Source organism: Triturus cristatus, chromosome 2_2, assembly GCF_964204655.1.
Source record: "Triturus cristatus chromosome 2_2, aTriCri1.1, whole genome shotgun sequence".
NCBI classification, from domain to species: domain Eukaryota; kingdom Metazoa; phylum Chordata; class Amphibia; order Caudata; family Salamandridae; genus Triturus; species Triturus cristatus.
In genome coordinates, this window is record NC_140582.1 from 872,932,833 (window position 1) to 872,952,650 (window position 19,818).

General features: G+C 44.4%; 1 protein-coding gene across 3 annotated transcripts in view; it reads left to right on the plus strand.

The window, feature by feature from the left end:
• ARAP2 (ArfGAP with RhoGAP domain, ankyrin repeat and PH domain 2) overlaps positions 1 to 19,818 on the plus strand; it is a 1,345,662-nt gene that overhangs the window by 264,217 nt on the left and 1,061,627 nt on the right. For all 3 annotated transcript variants that reach the window (XM_085642300.1, XM_085642298.1, XM_085642299.1), the window contains exon 7: positions 308 to 377. In XM_085642300.1, the coding sequence (XP_085498426.1) occupies positions 308 to 377 (70 nt within the window). The remainder of the gene's footprint in view (positions 1 to 307; positions 378 to 19,818) is intronic.

The following is a 19,818-nucleotide window of genomic DNA, read 5'->3' on the forward strand; positions in this document are numbered from 1 at the left end:
GGCTGGGCATTCTGGGCCCCTGCCTCTTGTATGTGGCACCACCTCCTCTTCATTCCTGCCTCAAAACACTTGGCTTTTCCTCAGTATCTCATTTCATTTTCCATCTTCCGATCTGGCGTGCTCATTGTCCACAGGGCCAAGATGCCTCTCATGGAAAAAGGTGCGCCCTCATGGAAAAAGGTGCGCTCTACATGTAAAGCTGAAACTTAATATTCGTTGTGCATTTACTTGTGTCTTCTGTTTCACTGAACTGCAATTTGTATCGCTCAGTTAATAGTTACTAACGAGCCTTTTTGCTCATTTTTAGAAACTATATGTTTCAGAAGCGATGGGTGAGATTTGACGGAGATCACCTCTCCTACTACAACAATGAGAAGGTAAGTTAATGTGGTATTTGCTTTGTCTCTAGCTCTGATTATACTTAAATGGATATTCAACAGGCCGGCAGTGTCGCATCTATTGTTTGGAACTTCAGGCACATGCATCAAAGCTTTTTGCGATCGCAAATGGAGCGATTCGCAAAAATCGCCCGTTTGCCATCGCAAAAATAGCTTTTGCGATGCATGAAACAACTTGCCACTCGCAATTTAAGAAATCTCACATTTTTGTGATTTCTTAAATTGTGATTGCATTTAAGGAATCGCAAATTGCGATTCCTTAACTGCAATGCAAGATGCCTTTAAAAATAGCGATTTCGCTATTTGGGCCCGCTATTTACCGTGGAATCTTACCACATGGTAAATAGCGAAAACTTTGAAAAATGCACTAAAGTGCATTTTTCAAAGTCGTAGGTTACACACACACATGTCCTTTGGACATGTGTGTGCGCAACATTTGTGCACAGATCGATTTCAGGGGTGCAACGGGGTGTCGTCTTGACAACCTTGCACCCTTGAAATTGCATTCTCAATTTGCGATTCTCTAATTGAGAATCGCAAATTAAGAATGTCTTCCCATTGATTCCTATGGGCCTCTTGCGACTCGCAATTTGTGAGTCGCAATTAAGGAATGTTTAGAAATCGCTATTTTTCAAGCGATTTCTACATGCATAGGCTTTTGCGATTCCTTAATTGCGATTCCTTAAAAATTGCAATTAAGGAATCGCAACAGCCAATATTGATGCATGTGCCAGTATGTTTATACAAGTTTACAAAATGGACACGTGGTATCAGTCATAGGTATATAGGCGCCACTAAAAAATTCACACACTCAGTTTCCTGTTATCTACTTATATGATGGTGCTGAAAGGTGTAGAGAACCACAAACTCCACAAAGGGAAGCACAAGCTAGCACATATTATTCTTATTCCCCAGCACACGTAAATATCAAGTCTTTAAGGTTGTGATTTGTTAACACAAATCACAGCAAGCCACATGTATCAAAGAGTCGTAAGTCACGTCTTCTTCTTTCTTTTTATTCAAGAGGCCTTCATAAAAAACTCCACAGCCAACACGTGTTTCTTCGCATAAGGAGTGTAGTCCCACGACTTCCTCAAGGCTAAATTCCTCGTATTATAATACTCTTGAATTGTGGTGCTAATTCCAGACCACACAGGGTTCATATTTCGACGGTGGCAGTGCAAAATTATTAATATCCTGTCCTCTCGAACTACGTCACTTCCACAGTGTGCTATCAGTATAATTGTTACTGTGGGGACACCGCCATCCAAAAGTACGGCAAAGCCGAGTACAGCAGATAGCGAAAACTTTGAAAAATGCACTAAAGTGCATTTTTCAAAGTCGTAGGTTACACACACACATGTCCTTTGGACATGTGTGTGCGCAACATTTGTGCACAGATCGATTTCAGGGGTGCAACGGGGTGTCGTCTTGACACCCTTGCACCCTTGAAATTGCATTCTCAATTTGCGATTCTCTATTTGAGAATCGCAAATTGAGAATGTCTTCCCATTGATTCCTATGGGCCTCTTGGCCCATAGGAATGAATGGGGAGGTATTCCTTAATTGCGACTCGCAATTTGTGAGTCGCAATTAAGGAATGTTTAGAAATCGCTATTTTTCAAGCGATTTCTACATGCATAGGCTTTTGCGATTCCTTAATTGCGATTCCTTAAAAATTGCAATTAAGGAATCGCAACAGCCAATATTGATGCATGTGCCAGTATGTTTATACAAAATGTTTTGTGTGTATGAAATCGGTCAGAACTCAAAGCCCCAAAAAATTCTAGAAAGTAAAGATTATACATGACAACCATAGATGCCATAGAAGGAAATCTTTCTCTATTTATGTATATGCAATACATTGTTAACCGGCTAATCTGGTTTATAGTTCTCTAACTACGATCCTCATTTTTCTAAATAAAACTCCATCTTTTCAGTCTTCATTTCATGGAACAGGGTTTAATTTACATAATTCTAACATAGTTGCATCGGTTTTACATCATAAAGTAGCATCTTCGCTGGACTCCCGAAACACAGTTTTTTTCACACGATATTTTTTATTCATGTTACTCGTTCTGTTTAAAATATTGTGCTAGTTTGATTTCGGCTATTTTAGAGTTACTGTTTTATTCCTTGCTAGGGGGAATCAGTGCCTGCTTGCACATGTCCACGATAAATCTGTCAGGTTTTAGGCTGGTCTCTGGCCACAGTACCAAACCGTGAGCAATGATTTTGATTCCCCAAATCCTGATCAGAAGATTAGGAATACTAGGATTGACCCACAATTATTCTCTCTGGCCATAATGCACAGATGGGAATGTAAGGTGTTTAACACGTTTGCTGTTTGGGCAGATTGAAGGGACCATGCATAGATGGTAGAAGACCACCTCTGCGTAGGACATAGTTGAAGGCAGTGCAATAGGTGAAGCTGCTGTTACGTATTTATGCGTGTACTTTTATACTGCACGTGCTGCACTTGTTAAAGGCAGGGTGCATCTGTTGGGACAGGAATATCCCCTGCATGATGTACAGTCATGTCCCTTGCCTTGCTGCCCCAACTGCATGGCTGTGATCCTATTATTGTTAATTTTTGGTCATGCCACACACTAATCCTGTGCATGTGCCCCGTCTTTTGAAGACTAGGTTCTTGACCAAGTTCTAACCTGGTGGGTCGCACCAAAAACACCATCAAAGTAACTGAGGACAACCATCACTGTTGTGGGTTTCACGCTTCGAACGCACTGTTAGTCTTAGTGAATTCTAGTGACAGGCTTTTTTTTTTTTAAGTTTAAAAAAAGAACATTTTTATTGAATATCAAATACAACGATAGTACAGTACATCTCAATTAGCCAAAATAGAACAAAGTCAATAAATATCATAAACAAAGGGAAGAAAGAGGGGAGGAGAGAGAAAAAAAAAGAAAGGGGGAAGGAAGAAAGTATCAAATGATATAACAAAGTTTATGCAATTAAGTGTAGCAATTGACATATAAGAAATTGTATTCGCTGCTCTAGAGGATTTCCTTATTTTGATCCAAATTTTTTGCCAAGTTATAATAGAGAACGATTCATCAAAGTCTGATTCCCAAGCACTTTCTATTTTAGATTTATCTCGAGTAAGAGAAGGATCGCGCAGTTTTTTTATAAATTTGAGAAGCAGAGGAAGAAGAGAGTAAGAAGGGAAGAGTGATAGGAGAAGAAATGGAATGAGGGACAGAAGAAGTGAGGGCATCATAACTATGCTGAGCAGCATTACATAATGATCTAAATTTGGATTCAAAAGATATTGGTAGAGAAAAGTGAGCCTGAAGAACAGAGAAGGAAAGACAAGAACAATCTTGAAAAAGTTGGTGAGTCCACTTAAGACCGAGATCTCTCCAATCCTTCCAAAAAAGAGTCTTATTGTTAATCTTAATAAGAGGATTGTACCAAATTGGGGAAAGTAGAAAATGTGAGTGATCATCAATACCCTCCGAAAAAAAGAGGAGAAAATATTTTACGGGAATTTTTGAGAATAGGCGAAAACTTCTGCGGAATTCGAGGCAATAATACAAACTCTTCAAAAGTGAAAGGGTGAAAAAAGGAGGATTCTATCTCTACCCAGAGAGGCTGAGAGGAGAGATCAGACACATGTTCGGATAACAAAGAAACCGAATGTTTAAGAAAAAATGAAGTATGATACGAGGAGAAATCAGGAAAATTAACTCCACCCAAATGTTTAGGACACTTAAGTTTTGCGAAGGACATCCTAGCTTTCTTTTTCTGCCACAAGAATTTTGATAAAACAGAATACATATTTTTATAACAGGATTTAGGAATATTAACTGGGAGATTAGATAGATAAAACAGAATTATTGGAACTAACATAATTTTAATAGAATCTAGTCTACCCCACCAGGATAAGTGTAAAGGGTTCCAACGGGTTGTGGAGTTGATTAAAGTTGTTTGCAAGTTTTTGATATTTAATGTTACTGTATCTTTAATAGAGGGAGTAAATCATAAACCCAAATATTTGAGGAGGACGTTAAGAAATCTGTATGAAAACAAAATGTATTTAAGAGAAGAATCTCACATTTATCAACATTAAGTTTGTAGCCAGACACCTGTGCGAAATCAGAGACTTCTAATAGAAAAGCTGGGATGGAAGTTTGGGGATGAGAAATGAATAAAAGAATATCATCTGCATAAGCAGAAATTGTTAAATGTTTATCGCCATAGGGAAAGCCTGTGATACGATCATTCAGACGAATTTTTGTGAGAAAGGGCTCCAATGCTAAATTAAACAATAAGGGAGAAAGAGGACATCCTTGTATAACACCTCTGAAAAGAGGAAATGAAGAAGAAATAAGGCCATTGGCTAATATAAAGGACCTAGGAAAGGAATATAATAACGAGATATAGGAAAGGAATTTTGGACCGAAACCAAACCAAGCAAGGGTTGAGAAGATAAATTGCCAATTGACCCTGTCAAAAGCTTTCTCAGCATCTAAAGCAACAGCAGCTAATGAGTGCTTATAGGAAAAGGACTTGCTAAGAACATTAAAAAATAGACGAGTATTATCGGAAAGATGACTACCTTTGATAAAACCGCATTGTTCTCTGCCAATTAATTTAGGTAAAATTTTGTCTAAACGAAGTGCGAGGATTTTGGCAAATATCTTGTAGTCTAAGTTATTTAAAGAAATAGGCCTATCATTTTTACATAAAGTGTGATCCTTATTATCCTTGGGATGAAGACAAATCAAAGCTTCTTGAAAGGTGCCTTCAGATTTATTGGAAGATATAAAAAAGGAAAAAAGTTGATGAAGTTTAGGAACAAGTACCTTGGAGAAATGTAAAGAAAATTCTATAGTGAAGCCATCCGGCCCAGGGGCCTTCCCTTTTTTAAGGACTTGGATGGACTCCAGAATATCTTTAGGACATATATCAGATTCTAAGGAAGAGAAATCTATATCTAGAATGGAAGGAGAAGGAATTGAGGACAAATATTGATCAATATCAGAAATTAAAGGAGAGGAATCCGGAGTGTAAAGATTCTGATAAAAGGTAGTAAACTCCGACAGAATATCTTCATCTTTATAAAGCATGATATTAGAAGAGTTAACAATAGATTCAATTTTAGTACGTTCCTTTTTAACTTTGAGATAATTAGCAATGAGGTTGCCAGCTTTATTTTGTGCGCTATAATATTTAGCACTAGATTTGAGTAGATATAAATTTGCAGATTCCGTAGACAATTTATTAAAAGAGAATTTCGCTTTAAGAAGGGAATCTAAGTCAGATTGAGAGTTAGTTAAATAATCAGAATGTTCCAATTATTTAATTTGCGTATTAAGTGATTGTGCAATAAATGAAATAATGAAATCCCTAGAAGCAGCTTTAAAAGTGTCCCACACCAACTGAGGTGTTGTCTGAGAAGATTCATTTTCAATAAAAAACAAAGTTGCAAAATTAAGAAAAGCAGGTGTAAATTTAGGATCTAGTAGGAGAGAATTATTAAATGTCCATCTCCGAGTACCCTTTGCGGGGGGAAGTAAATCTAGACTTAAGGAAACTGGGGCATGGTCAGCGATGAGAATGGAGCCTATGTCAGAGTGAGTAATGTTTTGAGTCAGAGCTTTAGAAATAAAGAGATAATCAATCCGAGATTGGGAGGAGTGAACAGGTGAATAATAAGTGAATTCTTGTAATGTAGGGTGGCAAAGTCTCCATGAATCAACAAGAATTCTTTGTGAAATAGTGGAAGTAAATTGAGTATGCGTGGAAGAGGGTGAAAAATGAGAATGAGACCTTCTATCTAAAAGGGGATCCATGATCATGTTACAGTCACCTCCCAAAATAAGATAATCATCAGTATATTGCATCAATAGAGAGAGAATCTGTGGCTAAAACAATTTGTCTTGCAAGGTGGGCGCATATAGGTTGAAAATAGTTATAGGAATCTTATCAAGCAACAAAGATACTGCAACCCACCTGCCATCAGAATCATTATCTTGGTTTATAAGTTTGACATTTAACCGTTTATGGCAAAGAATAGCAACACCATTACGTTTCCCTGAACCAGGAGATGCAAAAACATGGCCCACCCAATTACGACGTAGCTTAGCAATTTCAGCCTCTTTTACATGAATTTCTTGTAATAACACAATATCTCCCTTCAAATTTGCTAGGTGAGACAAGACCCGTTGTCGTTTAATGGGAGAACCCCAACCTTTAACATTCCAAGATAATATATTTAACGACATTTTAAAAATATAGAATATAGCAAAAACGCTATGAGGACTTCAATTATATACATGAAGTAGAAAGTCAAATATCATAAGATAATTTAAGAAATTAAAAATAGAAATAGAGGAATATTGTCGGAATGAAGCAGAGAATGACGTGAAAAATAAAAAGTAATAACCTAAGGAGATTGAAAATAAAAAGCTTGAAAGAGTAAAAGATAAAGCTAAAGATAAAAGGGAAAGGAGAGACATAAAATAGAAATAGACCAGAATTTGGAGAATGGAGAAAGATGGTAAATCAAGAAGATGGGAAAAAGTGAGAGAAAACAAGAGGTCAAGAAGCAAAATAGCAAAAACAATACACATAATATAACCTTGAAAGAAGAAGGAAGGGTGAGGGGAGACAGAAAAAGATGAAAAGGAGCCAAATATAAAATAAAAAATTCAATATATCGCCAATAATTGATAAGAAAAACAGAAGTCAAAGAAACACATTAGAAAAACACAATAAAAAATATCATAGGGACATACCACAGGTAAACATTGAAGACGGGGGGTTGAAGCCACATGGGAAAAGGCAGCACACCAGACGGACAACCCCAGAACTGATGAGGGCACGAGGAACAACGACCTCCAGGAATAACGAAGGAATAAGAGAGAAAGGATCATATAGTGCGTCTATGAAGGAAACAGAAAAGAAAAAATGTTAACCAACAGGATCACATACTGAACAAAAAATACCAAAATTGAAATTGAAACATGTAACAACAAACAAATGATAACTCAAACCAGAGAGATTATGATCGAGACATGTCCATGGACTCATCCCTGCAAGTATTCAAAAAGTGTTGGAGAAGTGCAGGATCTTCATAGTTAATTGTTCTGTTATTATATGTCACTTTGAACAAACACGGATGAAATAAACCATAGCGAGCATTCAAATTACGTTCAGGTCTCATATCCAAAAATTTCTTCAGACGATCCGCTGTGGCTTTAGAATAGTCTTGAGCAAAGAATAGATTAGAGCCATTCCAAAGAATTTTTCCTTTTTGTTTGGCAGCCTGAAGAACTTTGAGCAAATCGGTGTATTCCAAAAAATATAAAATAACACCCCTAGGTTTCGCAGAAGAGGACGCAGCAGAAGAAGAACTGGGACTATGCCCCAAGCGGTGAGCTCGCTGGATGTTGAGAGGAGGCATTTCAGGAAAACCGAGAAGCTTTGGTAGGAAGGAACGAAAAAATGACAGGGGATCAGAACCTTCAAGGACTTCCAAAAGGCCATAAATGCGTAGATTATTACGCCTATTTCGGTTTTCCAAATGCTCCACTTGCTGTGTAAAATGCAAGATCTCTCTCCGCATACCAGGAACTTGATCTGTGATAGCTTGAATAGATTCCATTTGAACCTCAAGAGCATCAACTTTTTTCTCTGTGTTTGAGCAGTTATCTTCAAGGTTCTGAAGGCGAAAATTAGTTTCTGTCATGTATGGCTTGAGAGAGCGTATTTCCTCTAGCAAAAGCTCCATTGAGATTGTAGATGAAATAGTCGGAGGAAATGGAGGATTAATCTTTGTTCGCTTACCAGAAGAAGAAGGGGAAGCGGAAGGAATTTTAGAGACTGGTTTAGAGCTTGAGCTCGGTGTAGCAGAGGACAAGAGTTTAGAACTGACGGAGTCAGTATCAGTCTCCTCCATAGTATCCTGTAATATACTGAAAGGATTAGAGTCCTCCAATGACGTATTTTTGGCGTGCTGAACGTTACCACGATTGGTACGAGGCATTGTCATCTAAACCAAAGAAATGCAGAAAAAGATTCCAAAAAATAGCTAAAAGTCACAGAGCGGTTAAGGATGCGCAGACAAAAAAGATAAAAAAGAAGAAAAAACAGCAATGTACTGGTCAAAAGATATAACCCGATGAAAAAATGCTCATTTTCAAAATATTGGAGCATTAAACCATGAGCACTAGCGCCTCAAAATATATTCTGAGTGAAAACCATATAAAATGGCGCTAGGCAGGAAGCAAATGCCAAAAAACAGGAACAACTGAGGCCATAAACGCTCACCTTTAGTCATATGAGCGGCCAGGTGTGAGGATAAACTTCAACTGCGAAACGCGGGAAACCGGAACATTTAAAATGGCGGCAGCAACTTTCATGTAGCCGCGAGTAGAACCAAAGCTCAAAAACCAGCCAAGTCCGTCATCCCTGGTGTTCGCCGACATCACAGGCGATGCAGGCGGGAGTCCCAAACATGCTCCCACCGCCGAAATATCCAAAACAAAGAAAGAATGCCCTGGAGGGATTCCAACGCGCTACTCCGTCATGGAGCGCCGACGGGCAGTGGCCATTTTCCTCGGCGTTCAAGCCACACCCCCAGTGACAGGCTTTTTACCTGTGAGAAGTTCAGTTACTCACGAGCCTGGAATCCTGAATGTGATATCCTGAACATTGTATGTGTGCGTGTGTACTAGACGTGATGGTGTGCCATGATGAGTGATATTGGCATGCAGGCTCCATTTTGGAAGTCCACAGCCTGGACAGAGTACAAGATTGAGGAGAGGTTGCTTTCTTCAGACGGCGTAGGTGTATTGTTGGCATTTCCTAGTTGAAAGATGGGAGTACCAGGGGGAAGGAAGATGGTGGTTTGTAACCGCCGGTGAGAGTCTACAACCTCGGCTGCTCCCGCTCTTACTTCTGCTCCTGTTCCCGTTTTCTGATGATGTTACGAAGGAGCACTTGATTATACTCTGGAAGAGATTCTTTCAGACTGGTAAAGTGGCAGGCATTATTCAGACATGTGCTGCTCCTCCTTTGGAGCATAATATGTCAGCGGCTTTGATGGAAGCTGTGCAGACGGAACAAGACAATGTTACTGTCTCCTCTGCAGACCGGAGTGATGGATCAGAGAATGCCGCACTGATACAAGGTAACACTCTTGTTTTTCAAACAGACTGTGGATTAAAAGGGCTGAGAGAGACATTGATTTGAGTAGACCCTCTGCAGAACTGGATATAACTGTTGCCCAATTGGAAACAACAACTACGGCTCCTAGCACTGACAGGGTAATTTGCGGTAGCCCAGGAACTACCGCAAGTGGAGAAAGTAATGAATACTCTGGTATAAAGACGATGTATGTTAAACAGCTGATGACAGTGGAGCTGTTAATAGAGCTAATGGGGCTAATGGAGCATAATGAAAGCAGTGAGGATCCTATGCACGCAGTAAATAGGGAAGATTGCTATATAGAAACACCGGTACCAGATTCTCGGGCTCCTGATCAGGACATTGCTTCAATAGAGTTTGATGCTGCTAACAAGGTCTCATTAATTGGTTCCCCTTTTATATCTGCTCCTGCTACAATAAATACTACAATAAATGCAATGGACATCGTGGGTCCTGTGAGCAGTCCTGCAAGCAATCCTGCAAGCAATCCTGCAAGCAATCCAAGCAATATTAGAACAGAATGTGCATCGAAACACAAACAGATGGATACGGGCAGTTGGCTTAATAAGGGCGCAAAACCAAAAAAGAAACAAAAGGCTTAAGAGGCTAAAGAGCAGTTTCTAATCCACTCTAATACGCTAAAACTATCAGAAGATGCTGGGCGTACCACTAAAGTTAGCCCTCTTCGAAAATGGGTCACTGATAAAGGGGATGTTAAAGCTATTATATCAAGGCTATCTGGCTCATCATCTACCAGCGACTTGCAAACATCTGTACTTATAAGCCCTGGCTCTGCTGACCAAGGCTGTGTAACACTTGGTGTTTCCAACCCGGGTGGTAGTAAGGAAGGTATAGGGCAGCATTTTCCTCTGTGGCTTCAGATATTTATACAGAGGATGGAGAGCATAGAGCTGCAATTGTCAAAGAGCCTTCGTTATCCATCATACTCCAAACGCTTCACGAACAAAGAACTGAGATGCAAAGTAATTTTAATCAAGCTAGAGCAGATAGTGGTTTGATACAGCAGGGCTGACACAAGAAATAATTGAGCTACAGCAACACTTGTCGAATACAGAAGATACTGCCGCAGCAACAGCAAAGACAACTGAAATACACGAAGGGCAACTTTGAAGATTTAGAAAATAGACAACGTAGAAATAATCTACGATTCTTTGGCATTCTAGAGGAAACAGAGGGTACTGACCCTCGGGCCTACATAGTTCAATTATTTCAGAAATCATTCCCAGATCTCTCTGATTGGGATTGGGATTCTCAGATTCAACAGGCCCACAGACTCCCTCTGTTTTTAAATCAAAATGCGCGAGCCAGTAGACAACATCCTAGACCCATGATCATCTATTTTGGAAACTTCTTGCTTAGACAAGCAGTCTTCTTTCGAGCCTGCCCAGGTATGACTAATTCATATTCATTCTCGGTGAAGTCAGATCTCTGCAAAGAGACAATGGAGCGTCGATGGGCCCTACGTCAACTGATTGATCTATGAAGGCAGCTGGTGCACCAGCATTCCTTCAGGAACCTGCAAGACTTAAGGTTATAGATCAGGGACATACCTGGATCTTTCATACAACTGCTGAGGCCCAGCATATACTTATTTCTTGGAAATATTTGGAGAAGGTGGCTTCTTATAATCAGAACAGATACTCAGATGGATTTTGTGTATGGATCTCATCGTCTGACTCGAAAAAAAAAAGAAAAGGGGGAATAGGCGATCTATATAGACAAAGAAATACAGATAAAGATTCAGCAGATATAGGATTAATACCACCTATGACAGTTCTTATGACTATATGACGACGTATTTTGTGTACGGGGGTATTTCATTTGTTATCTCTCACTTCTCTTTTTTTTCCCTACATGTATGACTTAGGTTGTGATGGGGTAACACTGAGCGGATAGCATCCGGGGGATGTGTAAACTCTCTGGTGGCTGTTAGGTCCATATACAGCCTGGTTTAGGTGATTCCTTCTCTAGGAAACATTTCTTTTCAGGGAGGATTTTGGAATAGCTGGGAGAGGCTTTGGGTTGTTTGGGTGGAGGGGGTTAAATTAAAAATATCATAAGGAGTAAACAGAAGATTTATTTTTGATATGAGCTATACTAACTTTAGCAGTATGTGCAGATTAGGATTATATAATCAAGTAAATTGGCAGGGAAATGGCTTGCGGCTGGTGGTCCCTGGGTCTTTATGATTCAAAAATAAAATAAATGTGTATAATAAAGTACTTATGTTGGAACGTTGCCGGATTAATCTCTGAAAGAGGGGAGTACCAGATACTATGGTAAGAAAAGAGGAGACAAGCTTACATGATAAGTGCCAGGATCATTCGTCTTTACCATGGGCTGTAATTGTCTCTCTTCTTGTTCTCTCTGAGGAGGGGTCGTAAATAGCTGGGTGCAGCCTGCTCTCACCTTTTTGTACTTCTGGAGTGGGACCTCCACCTAGAGACTGTCTTGCTGGACAGAGCATCCTTGCAGACAGAGGCCAAGCCTAGAAGGTGTCCTGGCCAGCACATATGAAAGGGCAATTGATCCAAACTGATTACAAGGGAACAGGCCTATTATACACATCCGCTGTCTGCAAAATTTGTATAAAGATGGGACCAAAAGACCCATCATGGCTTCTTGAGGTCTCTTCTGCCGAGAAGGTTTATCTGCAGAGTACTCGGGGACTACTATGCAGCCAAAGATAGGTGTTGGACTGACCATAAACTCCCCAGAGGCAAGGGTACATTACCTGGAGTCTGATCCAAAGGAGGAATTACCGCATTGTCCCTTGTCCCAACATATATGTCCTGTAAACGAGGCAAAGAGGCACTAACCCTGCAGAAGGACTTATCATGAAAGGAACTGCTGTATTCGACCATGGCGTAGGGTATGTCTGTCAGAGACAAACTATGCTAGTGTGCCTAAGGACTTCTAGACTGTGCAGTGGGACCATCGTCATTTATTGTTGTCATAGCTGCCAGGCACCCGTGTGCCTAGCAGCTGCCAGGCAGCCGTGTGCCTGTGTGGTAGGCCTGACTGGCACCAGGATAAGTGCCTGCTGGTGGCCTGTGAGACCCAGAAGTGGACTGTGTCTGAATCCCCATCTACATACATCTGCATTCTGAAGGCTCTGCCAGGGCAGTTTGGAAGGAAGGGGCTAACACTTAGCTGAATAGGTGGTGTCATGTCCCCACACAAAGGACTGATTAACCCCACATATTTAGCCTCACAAACATTGCTGGATTGAAAGGATAACTGTGCACTTCAAAGACCACTCTTTGCAGTCACTCCCACTTCAAAGGCACTTTTGGGTATAATCATTAGGTCTCTGACCCCATAAAATCAGACACTACTGGGCTTGTAACCAAAGCTCTGCCAGGAGGACTACTGTGCTGCTTAAAGGACTCAAAGGGACTGCTGATCTGGAAAGCCTACTGTTAGAACCGGCGGTCTCTAGTTGGCAGAGGTATACACTTCTGACAAATAGGGACCAACCAACTCTAGTCAGGGGAAGGGGATTACACACTCAGATAACCCCTGCTACCCCCTTGGTAGCTTGGCAGAGCAGACAGGCTTATCTCAGGGGCAGTGTGTTAAGCATTTATGACCACATACAGTAATAAAGTGAATACACTACAGATGGACACGACACAGAAGTTATTATAAAAATAGTATTTTTATATAAGGCTTAGCACAAGACCAAATAACGACAAAAATATACCACAGTCTTAATAAATACTCTTTGGAAGGAAAAATAATAGTTCAAGTAAGGTTTCTTCTTGGCAAAATAGTTCTTTAGCAAAGTATTCTTCTGAGCACAGTTCTTTGGCAACAATGTAACCCCCACAGGAGTCACACGACGTCGAGTCTACAAGATTCCCAAGGTTCGGCGTCGACCGCGAGGAGCGCTACGTCGAGCCTGGAGTTGCAACAGACCCCACAAGTACAGTACCTTGAGAAACGAAGAAAACGATGATCCACGGCGTCGAGATGTCGGCGTCGAGGTCGGCGTCGATCGTGCCTCGGAGTCGGGTCAATCCGCAGCGGCGTCGAGGGATGTCGGGCCGGAGCAGCGCTCACGGTGTCGAGAAGGGCGTCGAGTCGATGCGATCAGCAGCGGCGTCAGGACGGGGTCGCTTGGAGGGAGAGCCGATACTCACTCCTCACTGGCGTCGATACCGGCGTCGAGACGGGGTCACTTGGAGCCGGGGCCGATACCCACTGCTCACTGGCGTTGCTGCTGGCGTCGAGACTGCAGATTTTCCCTTGTGTACTGGAAACAACACTTTCCAGCAATTCAGCAATTCAGTAGATGGTGAAGTCCTTTGGCCCTGTGACTTCAACAGGAGACTGGCACTCTTCCAGTCCTTGGAGATTTCCTAGCAAGTGTTCAGAGAGTACACACCAAGTTCCTCTCTCCTTGTTCCTTGGCAAAAATAAAGAAGCAGCTTTCAGGTTCCTCCACAGCAAAACAGCACTCTGGCAGAAAGGGGAGGCAAGCCCTTAGATCAGCAGGCTTCTTGTCCTTGGTACAGGTTTTCTTGTCAGAAGTGATCTGAGTTCTTGGTTCAGGGGTCCTTCTCTTATACCCCTTTTTCCCTTTGTTCCCTTTGTCCAAGCAGGGAGATTCCCACCAGCTCAGGTTTGTTGGGGGTGTTGCCAGGCAGAGGCACCTGGCCCATTCACTGAGCAGGGCAGAGTCCTCAGCCGCCCAGCAGGAGGCGGAGCCAGTATTGTCACTGGCAGGAGCAGGGCTATCAGTCGCCCAGCAGGAGGCGGAGCCAGTATTGTGTCAGGCAGGGCAGGCTACTCTTCCCTCACTCTATGTGTAAACGCCCCATTCACCCCACACTGACTCATTCAGACCTCTGGAGCCACCCAGCCCCTGACACACACACCAACCCAGCAGAGACCGGTAGATAGTTGGACAAGAAAATAGCCACTTTCTAAAAGTGCTATTTCCAAACATAGAATTTAAAAACCATCCATCCTAAAGGGTGTGTTATTAAATTCTGAGTTCAGGGATACTAAACTCGACTTGCTACCATGCTCCCTGAGTCAGATAGATTATAAGGGAGTTAATAATCCGTCTGCCCATTCTGGCCTACTGGAGGCAGGTAGCCCTTCAATAGTGAAAAACGAAAATGGCTGTAATTCACTATTAGGTCATGCCACACACATCAGGGCATGACCTACCTTTTACCAACAATGCACCCTGCCCTAGGGCCTACCATAGAGGTGTCTGAAATGTGGCAAAGTGAAGGTTTAGAGACTGGCAAGTAGGTTTCCTTGCCAAGTCGACATGGCAGTCAGGGACTGCACGCAGGCGCTGCGGTGGCAGGCCTGAGACACATTTTACACGCTGCTTCTGTGGGTGGCACAACCAGTGCTGCAAACCCACCAGCAGCAGTTTAACTTACACGCCCTTGGCACACGCAGTGCACTAGACTAGGGTCTGAACAGTAAGTCAACCAAGCCAATCATGGTAACACCAATCAATGTAACAATTTAACATAGGGAGCACTTGCACTGTGGCACTGATCAGCAGTGGCACAGTGCCCAAAGCAATAATCCAGCAAAAACATCGTAAACAGAGGAGGCAAACAGAAAAAAATGGAGGAGAGACTCATGCCAATGATGCCAGGTCTAACACGTGTCCCCTCCAGCTGAAATGTGGGGAGAACTACCCTTCACCCAGGGAGTCCTCATCACTAAGGCGGAAAAATCTGGACAGACCATCAGCATTGGCGTGATCGGTACCAGGGCGGTGTTCCACCGTAAAGTCCATCCCCTGTAGGGAAATGGACCACCTCAACAGTTTTGGGTTCTCAGCCCTCATCTGCATTAACCATCTGAGGGGCCTGTGGTCTGTCTGAACCCGGAAGTGAGTCCCAAACAGGTAGGGTCTTAGCTTCTTCAGCGCCCAGACCACAGCAAATGCCTCACGCTCTATCGCACTCCACCTTTGTTCCCTGGGAAGTAACCTCCGGCTGATGAAGGCTACAGGTAAGTCTCGGCCCTCCTCATTCATCTGTGCTAGAACAGCCCCCACACCATGCTCTGAAGCGTCTGTCTGGACAATGAATTCTTTTGAAAAGTCGGGTGCCTGGAGGACCGGTGCTGTACACATTGCAGTTTTCAGGGTGTCAAAGGCGTTCTGACAGGCGTCAGTCCAGATCACAAGTCTCGGCTGCTTCCTGGAAGTCAGCGAGGTCAAGGGGTGCACAATGTTGCCATACCCCTTGACAAACCTCCTGTAGTAACCCGTGAGACCCAAGAAGGCTCTCACCTGAGTCTGGGTTTTGGGCGGTTCCCAAGCCAGGATGGTATCTATCTTGGGTTGCAGGGGGGCCACCTTGCCACTCCCTACTTGGTGCCCCAAGTACACCACTGAACCCTGCCCAATCTGGCACTTACTAGCCTTGATTGTGAGGCCTGCTCTGCGCAGGGCCAACAACACTTCCTGGAGGTGGCGCAAGTGTTCCTCCCAGCTGGCGCTGAACACTGCTATAACGTCCAGGTAGGCGGCGCTGAAATCTTCCAGCCCGGCCAGTACCTGGTTAACCAACCTCTGGAATGTGGCAGGGGCATTCTTCATCCCAAAGGGCATCACACGGAACTGGTAGTGCCCATCTGGTGTGGAGAATGCAGACCTCTCTTTTGCCCCATCAGTCAAGGCGATCTGCCAGTACCCAGATGTTAGATCAAACGTACTAAGGTACCGGGCAGCCCCCAACCGATCGATGAGCTCATCAGCTCTGGGGATGGGGTGCGCGTCAGTCTTGGTGACCGAATTGAGTCCTCGGTAATCCACACAGAACCGAAGTTCAGGTGAAGCACCAGGCGCTGCAGCCTTTGGGACCAAGACCACTGGGCTGGCCCAAGGACTGCTAGAGGACTCAACCACCCCTAAGGCAAACATCTTGGAGACCTCCTCCTTGATATATGCTCTGACCTTTTCAGTCACCCTGTAGGCCTTGTGCCTCACAGGAGTGCTGTCCCCAGTGTCCACATCATGGACACACCACTGAGTGACACCAGGGATTAAGGAGAACAGATCAGGGAATTGTACCAACAGATGGCGACAATCTTGCTGCTGCTCAGGGGTCAGTGTGTCAGAGAGGACAACACCATCCACTGACCCATCTTTTTCTTTTGCACACAGGAGGTCAGGAAGAGGCTCACTCTCCTCCTCCATCCCAGCATCTGTGGCAAGGAGCATGCCCACTTCGGACCTTTCTAAGTGGGGCTTTAACCGGTTGACATGCAGGACCCTTAAGGGGTTCCTGGGAGACTTCAAGTCCACCACGTAGGTGACATCGCTCTTTTTCTCCACAACCTCAAATGGTCCTCTCCACCTGTCCTTGAGCGCACAAGGTTCCACAGGGGCCATGACCCAAACTTTCTGACCAGGTTGAAGCTCAACCAGAGTGGCATTCTGATCGTACCACCGCTTCATCTCTTCCTGGCTGGCCTCCAGATTTGCCTGAGCAAGATCTCTGAAGCGCCGAGTCTGGTTCCTAAAGGCCAGCATGTAACTATATACATCCTGGGGAGGTTTCCTGGGAGATTGCTCCCAGCCTTCTTTGACCAGACTCAAAGGTCCTCTTACCGGGTGACCATACAAAAGCTCAAAGGGGCTGAACCCTAGAGACTTCTGTGGCACCTCACGGTAAGCAAACAGCAGGCATGGCAAGAGGACGTCCCATTTACGCCTCATTGGTTCTTCAAGACCCATGATCATGCCTTTTAGGGTCCGGTTGAATCTCTCAACCAGCCCATTACCTTGAGGGTGGTAAGGAGTGGTAAACTTGTAGGTTACCCCACACTCCTTCCACAGAGACTTCATATAATTCGAAATGAAGTTGGTGCCCCGGTCTGACACCACCTCTCTGGGGAACCCCATGCGGGAGAAAACACCCATCAGTGCCCGTCCCACCACGGGGGCCGTCACTGTGCGGAGAGGGATGGCTTCCGGGTACCGGGTGGCATGGTCCACCAAGACCAGGATAAACCTGTTGCCCATGGCTGTCTTGGGGTCCAGTGGCCCCACAATGTCAATTCCCACTCGCTCAAAGGGGGTACTGACGACGGGAAAAGGTTGGAGGGGAGCCTTCTGCTTCCGCCCACTTTTCCCACTTGCCTGGCAAGTTTGACATGTCCTACAATGGATATCTGAATCCCTTCTCATCTGGGGCCAATAAAAATGGGTGACAAGCCTGTCATAGGTCTTGTCCTGCCCCAGATGTCCAGCTAACGGAACGTCATGAGCCAACCCCAGTAGGAAGGCTCTGAAGCGCTGGGGTACCACCAGCACACGGGCTGACCCAGGCTCAGCAGCCTTAGGCTCGCTATACAGGAGGTCGTTCTCCCAGTAGACCCAATGTGATCCTGACTGATCACCTGTCGTTTGGGCTGAGGCCTGCTGCCTCATACCCACAAGAGAAGGGCACACTTTCTGTTCAGCACAAAATTCCTCCCTGGAGGGACCACCATCCTGCTGCCAATGGGTCAGCTCGGGCAGGTCTCCCAGTTCGGCCACTTGTTCTCCTGTCGGTTCCAGGGCATCCCCCTCAGGGTCTGCTCCCTCCTGGACCGCGGGAACGATGGGGGACGGTTTCCCGTGCCCCCTGCCCCTTTTCTTCACGGTTGGGACCCGGGCCATACTTTCAGGCTCCAGGGCCCCATCAACACCCTTACTGACTGACATGGACCGGGTGGTCGCACACACCCACTCAGGCAGACCCAACATTTCCAGATGCGATTTTCTCTCCACCTTAGCCCAAGGGGAGTCCTCCAAATCATTGCCCAAGAGACAATCAACAGGCATGGTGGGCCTCACAGCAACCTGAAGAGTACCTGAGACCCCCCCCCCACTCAAAGGGAACTTGAGCTACCTCACACTGACTCTGTGAGTTGTCAGCAGCTACAACGGGGTAGAATGCATGAGGGACCACCTGCTCTCTGGACACCAAGTGACACTTGACAGCTGTCACACTCGCTCCGGTGTCTCTGAGAGCTTCCACCCTATGGCCATTAATGGTCACCCACTGCCTATATTTCTTAGTGTTACTAGGCAGAGGGGTTGGAGGGACCATTTCCACGTCTCCTAAAGAGACCAGGGACATTTCCGCGGGACCCCACCCACCGGGGGCACCCATCTCCTCCCCTCCCAGGGCTACACTCGCTACCTGACGAGGGGGTGCACGCGGCGGTGCATTCGAATCCTTCATGGGACACTGGGGATCATAATAATGGTGTCCCACCTGCTTACAGGCATAGCAGGTCATGGGGCCCCTGTGAACAGGTTTACCTGTCGGGGCCTCTGGCTTCTTTACAGGGGGAGGCTGGGAACCCTTCCCTTGGTTCCCTTGGGGACTACTTTGGGGCCCTTTCTGAAACTCCCTCTGTTTACCCCTGTCCCCCCCACTCTTCTGCTGGGGACCCTGCCCACCTTTGGCTGAGTCTCCCACTGGACCCTTGTGGACCCTGGTACTGACCCAGCGGTCCGCCTCCTCAGCAAGTTTTCTAGGGTTAGATAGCTTGCTATCAACAAGGTGCTGGCGTAGCTCTGGAAAACAGTTATTAGACAAGTGCTCCCAAGCAAACAAATCATAAAGAGCATCATAACTATCAACCTTGCTACCCTTTATCCAACCATCCATGGTTCTGCAGAAAAAAGACACATATTCAACCCACGTAGTACCAGGCAACTTCTTACATTCTCTAAAGGTTTGTCTGTACTTTTCTGGAGTTAAGCCATATCTCAGCATTAAAGCATCTTTCATATGAGTATAAGACATCCTATCCTCAGCAGGAAGGCTCAACAAGGTATCTCTCCCCTCGTTTGTAAAGCGGCTCCACAACCCCGTTCCCCAATCCTTCTCAGGGACCCGGTGGGCCAACAATGCTAACTCATACGCTTTAAACCATTGGCTAATATCTTCATTCTTACTGTAATCCTTGATCACATCTTTAGGAAAATAAAACCTACTTTCTGCAGGCACGGATGGAGTGCTGCCACCAGAGGGATTCAACTCTAAACTCTTAGTTTTAAGCTACATCTCCCTCACCATCTTCTCACGTTCAAACGCTAATTTCTCTCTCTCAAAATCTAATCTTTTGCTCTACATTTCAGCTTCTCTGTTGCTTCTTGCATTCTCTAATTCCAACTGCCCTCCTAATTTAAGTTTTGCCATTTCCAACTTGTACCCCCTCTCCTTCTCCCTGTCTTCTAATT